The sequence below is a fragment of the Hyperoodon ampullatus genome, assembly GCF_949752795.1.
Source record: "Hyperoodon ampullatus genome assembly, chromosome: 1".
Taxonomy (NCBI): Eukaryota; Metazoa; Chordata; class Mammalia; order Artiodactyla; family Ziphiidae; genus Hyperoodon; species Hyperoodon ampullatus.
In genome coordinates this window covers 27,505,793-27,514,851 of record NC_136914.1, presented here as the reverse complement: position 1 = coordinate 27,514,851, position 9,059 = coordinate 27,505,793, and the positions used below count along the sequence as shown (strand labels likewise).

The 9,059-nt window shown below is 42.4% G+C and overlaps 2 protein-coding genes across 2 annotated transcripts in view; both read left to right on the top strand.

Annotated features, from left to right (window-relative positions):
• Positions 1-239: 239 nt before the first annotated feature.
• The window catches only part of SMIM31 (small integral membrane protein 31), a gene marked incomplete at both ends in the record, with an annotated part of 34,126 nt that continues 25,306 nt past the window's right edge, over positions 240-9,059 (top strand). Inside the window, one exon of the mRNA XM_079710286.1 lies at positions 240-351. Coding sequence (XP_079566412.1) covers positions 240-351 — 112 coding nt within the window. The remainder of the gene's footprint in view (positions 352-9,059) is intronic.
• LOC307052774 (HMG box transcription factor BBX-like) lies at positions 4,210-7,030 on the top strand (the record flags this gene model as incomplete). The annotated part of the gene is given in 2 exon segments (XM_079703897.1): positions 4,210-6,935; positions 6,937-7,030. Coding segments are annotated over 2 exon segments (2,820 nt in total).

The following is a 9,059-nucleotide window of genomic DNA, read 5'->3' as shown; positions in this document are numbered from 1 at the left end:
ATCTACACAGCAAAGTCTAAGTTCAATTACACCAAGACTGATGCCAAATTTCAAAAAACGAGAGCACCCTCCATTTCTGCTAGTGCCAGGTGTGTTGTTCCAGGTGCACAGAAGTATCTTTAAAAGTCTTAGTAAATCTCATTCTACAATAAATAATTACTCAACAAGTTCTCTCTGGACCAGGGTATACTAAGCCAGCGTCTGCTTTCTATTGCAGGTGAAGAAGTTTGTGATCTTTCATGGAGCTTCCGTTTACCAACCTGGAAATGGCATTCATTTTATTGGCTTTTGTTATCTTTTCCCTCTTTACTCTGGCTTCCATCTACACTGACCCGGATGAGAGGAATGAAGGTAAACAGAGAGAGCTCTTCTAAAGAGTCCCCGTTTCCTTTCCCCACCCAATCATCTTTCTCTATGGTTTGATTTGGTTTAGTTTCTATTCTGTATGTGAGAATGAGTTTGTTTTGGGGTGTGCTGTGTCTGTGTGTGTGTATGAGAGAGAGGAGAAAGAGAGAGAGAGAAGGAGAGTTTTATTAAATAGCCTGAAATATCTACTGTGGCATTTTACCATTATTTATTAAGAGAGGTTTGTAAATGGAAACGATTATTCACATGACTTTTAATCCCAGAATTTTGCAGATCTTATTCCCTGAATTTTATATATACATATATATACGTATATATATATACGTATATATATATATACGTATATATATAATTTTTCTTTCACCATCCTCCCATCACTGCCCCTCATCCATGCCCCCCATCAGAAACTTAAAATGTGCAAAAAGCACAATATCTTTCAAAGTCGTTAAAGGTAATTTTCACAGGCTAAATGCAAGTTCACAAGAAACAAATTCCATTATCGTATACATATATGGTGTGTGGAGGTGTGCGTTTTTGTTCAACTATAAATAAGAAGGAAAAGAATTAAAGGTTTTTTCCTAATGAGCTCCTGACAAAGCACAAACTTTCCAAAAAAATGTAGAAGCGTTTAAAAAACTCAACACCACATGTTTGCTTATTGCCAATCATAACAATTATTAGCAATAATATGTAATTTAAATGGCAGTTCTTGGTATTTCACTGTAGTTCAGGTCCTACCAAATTTCACACAAAATTAATGGTGACTGACCATTTTTGAGGGCAAAAATTATATATATATATATATGGCATATGCTAAGGAAATAATATATGTTTGTAGAGAATAAGATAAAATCATAAAAAGAAAACTGTGCTTCCTAAAATTGTGATACCTCTCCATCAATTTCTGGCTGTGAAAGAAGTGCTCTCTGTAAAAGACAATAGTATTCTCCATCTTATAAACATACTACATTTACAGAAGTAGAAAACAAGAAGCCAGAGTAAACAGACATTCCAATTCGTGCTGACGTGAAGATTGTGAAGCATAGCTGGAGTCCGTAAAGTCTTTTTCATGCTCCATATTGTTTTAGTTTAAAATGGGTTTGGCTGAAAGAAAGAGTAAGAGCAAAATTGCAGTTACTTTAACTAGATGATAATGTCTTTCTCTCACACATAAAGGAAGCCTGGGGGTAGGAAGTTCCCTCCTGACACGACTCCCTGGTGTCCTGGACCCAGGCCACACTGTCTTGGTTCCCTCCCATCTTCTATGGCAGCTCCCATGTCCGGCACTGACCCAGCTGGCCCATCTTCCACTATCATCTATGCATGCCTGTCAGCAAGAAGAAGCAAGAGGGCACACCTCTGTCTTTTAAGAGCGCTCCCAGAACCTACACTCACCACTTCCCTTTGGCCAGAATTTAGTCCACGGACATACCCAAAGGAAAGCTGGGAAATGTAATAGTTATTCTGGGAGGGGTGTGCGGAGCAAAAAGTTTGGGTTTTGTTCCTAAAGGAAGAGGGGGTACAACCAGCAGTGTCTGCCAGACACGTAGACTCCTAACCATGCATTCACTACGGGGCTGGTAGTCATGAAATCGGGGAATATTTGAGCTAGAAGGAATGTTAAGAGAGCATCTGATTTACTGATGCTTAACCAGAACTGAATATCAGAAAGGCACCTCATACTTGGGGCCCATCACAAACCCAGCAAATACGCATTTCTGGGTGTCCCACCTGGCCACGTGTCTTTAAACAAGACCCCCTACCCACCCCGCCCCCATTTTCTAGCTTTCTTCTCTGGTTAAGAAGCATTGACCAACTATTCATATTTCAGATGTGACCACAGAGACCCACAAATGTTTAGTGAGCTTCTCAGGTGCTCAGTTAATTAGCAGAAGAGCCAAAACTAGAGCACAGACTCCCCGTTGCAAGTTCCTGCCCCCTCTCTGCACTCCCATGACTCCCCATTTATGATCTATGGACACGGAAGCCAGAAGACTGAGCCAGTCATAGAAATTTACCTTTCCTTTACACTTCTGTATTCCGTTTTTCATAAGTTCCTTTTTCTTCTGCTCTATTCCTCCTATATCTGAGGTCTACTTTCCAAGCTAAAGCAATTCCTCCATTTGAATACTGTGCACTAACAGAAGTACACCCAGCTGCCCAAGAATTCTCATCGAAGGACACCCTAGCTTCCCTTCGTGACCACCAGGTTGGTGCCAAGCACAATTTTGCATGAAAGTACAAAATGTATACACTTTCCTAAATGTGGTAAGACCCAGGAGTAAAACCTACCTTCATTAAAATTGCAGGGCTATTTTAATATCCTTTCTGGCACAAGCAGAGAAGTGCAGGAGCCACAAAAATAAACTTAAGAGAGGAAGATTTAATTTCACATGTTTATTTAAAATCTAATAGACTAAGCTATGGGTAATGGAGAATCTAAATCTGAATGGGACTCAGCTCCTATGTCAGGGAGCTGATTGTCTCATGGAGGATTCAGTTGTATAAACAGAGCAGACCCAGTGAATGGGCTACCAGAGTTTTCAACTAAGGAGGATGGGGTCAGAACGGAAGCTCTTTCTTTGGGGTATTGCGGTGGGCTTCACGGAAGAGGTGGCCACCCTGATGCGGGTGATATTGACAGAGTAGGGTGGGTGGGGTGCATTCCAACTAAGAAAACAGCTTAAGGAAAATTACCTGACCGCAAAAAAATTAAATGTAGAAGAGGAAAAATCAGCTATAGTTTGGAATGTACCTTAAGTCCAACAAGGAATTGAACAGAACTGATCATTGGCCAGAATCTTCTCAAGCCCTTGAGAGCTCAGAAGACGAACAAAGCATTTTAACAGGGAGTCTCATAAACTTAAGAGATGGGTGCCTCTGACCTCAGCCTCCCACGTGAGAGCAAAGGCTCTCAAGCTCTAACTTGCACATAAGTCACCTAGAGATTTTATGAAAAAGTAGACGACTGTTGAGTAGGTCTGGGTGGGACCTGAGATTCTGCATTTCTAAGAAGCTTCCAGGTGACGACCATGGTAAAGAAGACGAGCCCAGCCACAGATGTGACACTTGCAGGCCCCAGGGGACCAAGCTCATCTGTGTGCAGCAGGGGAGGCGGGAGCTTGGCTACGTGGCTGGGCGTCCACGTTCCGTCCCGTAAGCAAGGCCCTACAGGACACGGGGCAGACCCAGAGCTGGAGGGCAGGGCCTCAGCCTCCAGCACAGCGCAGTCTTGCCTCAGGTCCTAACGTGTCAGGAGTGGGTGGATTAAGGTTTAAGAAAATATTTTATATGTTTAGAAGAGTTGAGAGTCATTCTTATTATTTTAGGGAAGAAATTGTATTTAATTAGGTTAATTAATTAATCATTTTTAGTTGAAGTATAGTTGATTTACAATGTTGTGTTAGTTTTAGGTGTACAGCACAGTGATTCATATATATATATTCTTCTTCAGATTCTTTTCCATTATAGGTTATTACCAAATATTGAGTATAGTTCCCTGTGCCATAGAGTAGGTCCTTATTGGTTATGAGAGTCACTCTTTAAAAATCAGAATATTGGAGTGTACAGTGAAGCGGAGGCAGAGCGGCTCCGCGAGCTCCTCTCTCTCCACTTTCCCATAGAGAACCCCTGACTGGCCGCTGAGGGCGAGCCACACACACGCCCTCGCGCCCGGCGAACCCACGCAGTCAGTATCATATGACACAGGCTTTGCTGCAGTTCATCTTCCTCCCTGTGTACTTTCCGTTTGCCTTCCTGGAATTCTGCTGCATCACAGAAGCTGGAAGTTCTGATGTTCCATTGAAATCACGATGGAAAGTCTTGACTTGACCGGTCAGAGTAATGAAAGGCAGTAATAGAAATAAAGATTATTCCGCAGAAGGAGAAGGAGCTGGAAAAGGACCAAAACGAAAGTGCCTTCAGTGGCATCCATTGCTAGCAAAGCAACTTCTTGACTTTTCAGAAGAGGAAGAAGAGGAAGACGAAGAGGAGGATATTGATAAGGTTCAACTTCTTGGGGCCGCTGGTCTAGAGCAAGATGGTGAAACTGAAGATGATGAATCACCAGAACAGCGAGCCCGGAGACCAATGAATGCATTTCTCTTATTTTGCAAACGTCATCGCTCTCTTGTACGTCAGGAACACCCCAGGCTTGATAACCGAGGTGCTACCAAGATACTAGCTGATTGGTGGGCTGTTCTCGATCCAAAGGAAAAGCAGAAATACACAGACATGGCCAAGGAGTATAAACATGCATTTATGAAAGCAAATCCTGGCTACAAATGGTGTGCTACCACAAACAAGCCTGTGAACTCCCCAACATCCACTGTCAATCCACGGGAGAAACTATGGGCCTTCCCATCTGACTCTTCAAGAGCCTTGCCAAGCCCCAAGAAAACAAAGCCTGAAGAAATGCCTCAGCTTAACTTTGGGATGGCTGATCCTACTCAAATGGGAGGCCTGAGCATGCTGCTTTTAGCTGCAGAACATGTTCTTGGGACACCAGAGATATCCTCTGGCACTTGCAGGCCTGATGTTTCAGAATCCTCTGAACTGCGTCAGAAGTCACCATTATTTCAGTTTGCCAAGATATCTTCAGGTACCTCCCACCCTGATGTTCCGTCAAAACAATGTCAAGCATCAGCCTTGTTTCAGTTTGCAGAGATTTGTTCGAAGACTTCACAGTTGGGCGGTGCTGAACCTGTAAAACGCTGTGGAAAGTCTGCCCTCTTTCAACTGGCAGAGATGTGCCTGGCATCAGAGGGGGTGAAAATGGAAGAATCAAAGCTAATAAAAGCCAAAGAATCAGATGGCGGAAGAATTCAAGAATTGGAGAAGGGCAAGGAAGAAAGAGAAATGAAAATGGAGAAAATCGATGAAGCCAGGTTCCAGAAAGAAGCAGAATTTGAAAAATCAGCTAAGGAAAATGTAAGAGATTCTAAGGAATTAAGAAATTTTGAGGAGCTGCGAATGGATGATATAATGGGTATAAAAATGGAAGCTCCTAAAGCAATTAAAAAGGAAGAATTAGAGGACGATCAAAAATGTAGTCACTTCCCTGATTTTTCTTACTCTGGCAGTAGCAAGATAATAATAAGCGATGTTCCCAGTAGAAAGGATCCCATGTGCCATCCTCATGGCATTAGGATCATCGAGGATCCCACAGCATTAAGCAAACCAGACAAGCTAAGAAAGAAAAAGAAGAAAAACAAAATGGATCGACATGGAAATGATAAATCCACACCCAAGCAGACTTGCCAAAAGAGGCAGTCCTCGGAATTTGATATCGAGAGTGTCAGGTACACCATTGAAGCTGTTGCAAAGGGAGACTGGGGCATCGAGAAGCTTGGAGATACCCCTCGCAAGAAGGTCCATACATCCTCGAGTGGCAAGGGAAGCATTTTGGATGCCAAGCCACCAAAGAAGAAAGTGAAATCAAGAGAGAAGAAAATGTCAAAGGAGAAATCCTCAGACACCAGCCAAGAGTCAAGACCTCAAGATTTTATCAGTATTTCTGCCAGCAAGAACATTTCTGGTGAGGTACCAGAGGGTATAAAAGCAGAACCTTTGACCCCTACGGAGGCTGCATTACCACCCAGTCTATCGGGACAGGCCAAGCCTGAGGACAGTGAGTGTCACAGAAAAATAGAGACTTGTGGCTCCCGGAAATCTGAGAGGTCTTGCAAAGGTGCTCTTTATAAAACCCTGGTGTCTGAGGGTATGCTCACGTCTCTGCGAGCTAATGTTGGCAGAGGGAAACGAAGGTCAGGAAAAGGAAAGTCCTCTGATCATGAAGAGTGTTGGCATGAAGAAAGCTGGACATTTCACCAGAGTGGGACCAGTGGAAGCAAGAAGTTCAAGAAGACAAAGGCAAAGGAAGACTCTCTCCTTGGCTCAGCAAAGCTGGATGAAGAATTTGAAAAGAAATTCCACAGCCTCCCTCAGTATAGTCCTGTTACATTTGACGAGAAATGTGTACCTGTCCCAAGAAAAAAGAAGAAGACTGGACATATGTCCTCAGAACCGACCAAAACCAGCAAAGGTCCTTTCCAGTCTCAGAAAAAGAACTTATTCCACAAAATTGTCAGCAAATACAAGCACAAAAAGGAGAAGCCTAATGTTCCGGAAAAAGGAAGTGGGGATAAATGGTCAAACAAGCAACTCTTCTTGGCTGCCATTCACCCTACAGAAGCCATATTTTCAGAAGACAGAAACACCACAGAGCCTGCTTATAAGGTTAAAAATGCCCCATCCATTCCCAACACTCCAGAGCCAACAACAGTGCAAGAACCCTTGGTGGGCAGTCAAAAGAGAAAAGCAAGGAAAACCAAGATCACACACCTTGTCAGGACAGCAGATGGCCGGGTATCACCAGCAGGAGGTACTTTGGATGACAAACCAAAGGAACAACTGCAGAGGAGTCTCATTAAGGTGACCGAGACAGGCTGCAATGACGAATGCTCACACAACCAAGAGGCCACGGAGACGCGGAGCAGCACCCCGGAGATGCCCGCCGTGTCTGCGTTCTTCAGCCTCGCTGCGCTGGCCGGAGTGGCTGCCGTGGAAAATGCATAGAAGTCAGAGATCCACTCCGCTCACCCATGACGGACAGCCAAAAGAAATGCCCCAGACTCCTGTACTTATTTCTTGCGCTGACCAGTGAAGCGCCCTTTAATTGTAAAACATTGTGCTTTACCTACTACCCTAGCCTTGTCTTTATTGAGAGATGCTAGTGAGTCCATGTGGTGGAAACTAGAGACAGCAAACAAGTGCTTGTTGCCCTACACGGCCCAGATTCACTTGAAGCAGAAGTTGGCACCCTGGGCCAGTTTGTTCTTTCAGAACCCAGAGTCTTTGAGGGTGATGTTGTTTGTCTGATAATGAGCAGAAATGGGATGATCCTAGAACTTTGCTTTCTATTGAAGGCTTTTGATGGTAATAGGTGGTAACTTGGTAAAAGGCTGCCTTTACTGTAGCTCATCCAGCATCTCTTTTACCAACCAGAGAGTGTGAAACTAGTTTCATATATTACCTAGTTATTCTTTCCAAACAAAAACAAAAAACAAAAAAACAAAAACTGACACACTGCACTAGTTATTATTAGATATTCTTAGTCTTTTTTGTACATGGAGGTTTATGTTCTAAGATGGTTTATATAATAGGTTATACCTACATTTATATTGTAGAATAATATTAAAAAGCCTCTTCCAGAGACTCCCAAACAGCACGGGCAGGCAGATGTACCAGTGTTAGCGGTGTATGCTCGGCCTTGTGGTCCATATATTCTGCACTTTTATATTTGCCACCAGAGTGGTAGTTTGCTGGCCAAAAGAGAAAGAGAGAGAAGAAGAAAAATTACAGTTCTTACAAGCAGAATTTTTTTCTTAGCCTTGAATGACCAGGAAGAATTTGCTTGGGTCAAATTGTGGCGAATATTTTCCCAGACAGGGAAGAGTCCAGCAGATTACAGATTACTGATGTTTTCATGCCTTGAGGATTCTTTTATTTTTACACAAGGGTCTGAGTGACCAATGGATCGTTCATACAGACAAAAAAAGAAACATAGTATTCAGAAGTGACCTTAGTATTACTTCACTATTGAGAACACATTGAAGACACACTCACTTTGTGTGGTCTTTGAGCTACAGCCCTTTTACATGCATCCCAGACAGACTGGACGGGTAGCAATTGCTATGCACAGCCTAATTGGCACTGCAGGTTTTTAGAGCCATTTTGAGTTTTTGTGGTTACGGAGGTATTGATGAGGGAGGTGTGCCTGACCAGAGTGGGACTCGCAGTTATAGATCCACCTGCAAGTTTCCTGTTTCCTTTTCATGTTTTGTTGCTTTTGAGCATAAAACCAACTATACATATTCCAGTGCAACTGGATTAACTGGCTTAGAACATTCAACATATTGACTCCACCACCTGACGTTCACAGTATCTTGTTTCTTAGCAACAGATGCAAAGTGATAAATCAAAATTAGTCGGCGGCTACAGATTTTACAGGGTATTTGTTCCATAGCACAAAGTATTTCCCCACTCTTGCATCACAGCACAAACTACCAAATTTTAATTATTGGATTCCAGCAATAATTTTTACTGGTTTTCAAAGTGGCGGAATTTTGATAGTGTTAGTACAAGTTTGAAACTTTCGAATTAGATCTCTAAATGGTGACAGTTTACAAGGTTTTATCTAGCTATCTTATTTATACTTGACTGAATTGTAATGATGATTTCTTTTTTCTAATCGTAATTTGACCTAATAGCCATACAAAAAAATGACTCTATTAGTACTGACTAGGTTTAGCTTTTCACGGTTGTAGATATTACATAAGTTTCGGTGCTGGAAAATATGTACCACATACTAACAGAATTGAAAAAGAACAGAGAGATTTGGGCTTTTTTTTTTTTCAAAGCAGGTAAAGAGGGCATCAGGGCATTGGAACGGTGTCCTCAAAAATGCATATTCCTTGTGGGCATGGAGGAAGAAGGAATTAGTAAGCAAGGTTAATCAGAGGCAGAAGCTTAGCCCCATTCACACAGAAATAAATCAGGTGAGCAACCCCAGATTTTAGCATGATATTTTTACTATGATGCTGTTGTATTAATATTTTCTAAATTTCGAAACACAAAGTGAATGTTTGAAAATTGCTGGGTCCCAGTGTTGGTGGCTGTTGGAGTTTCTGGAC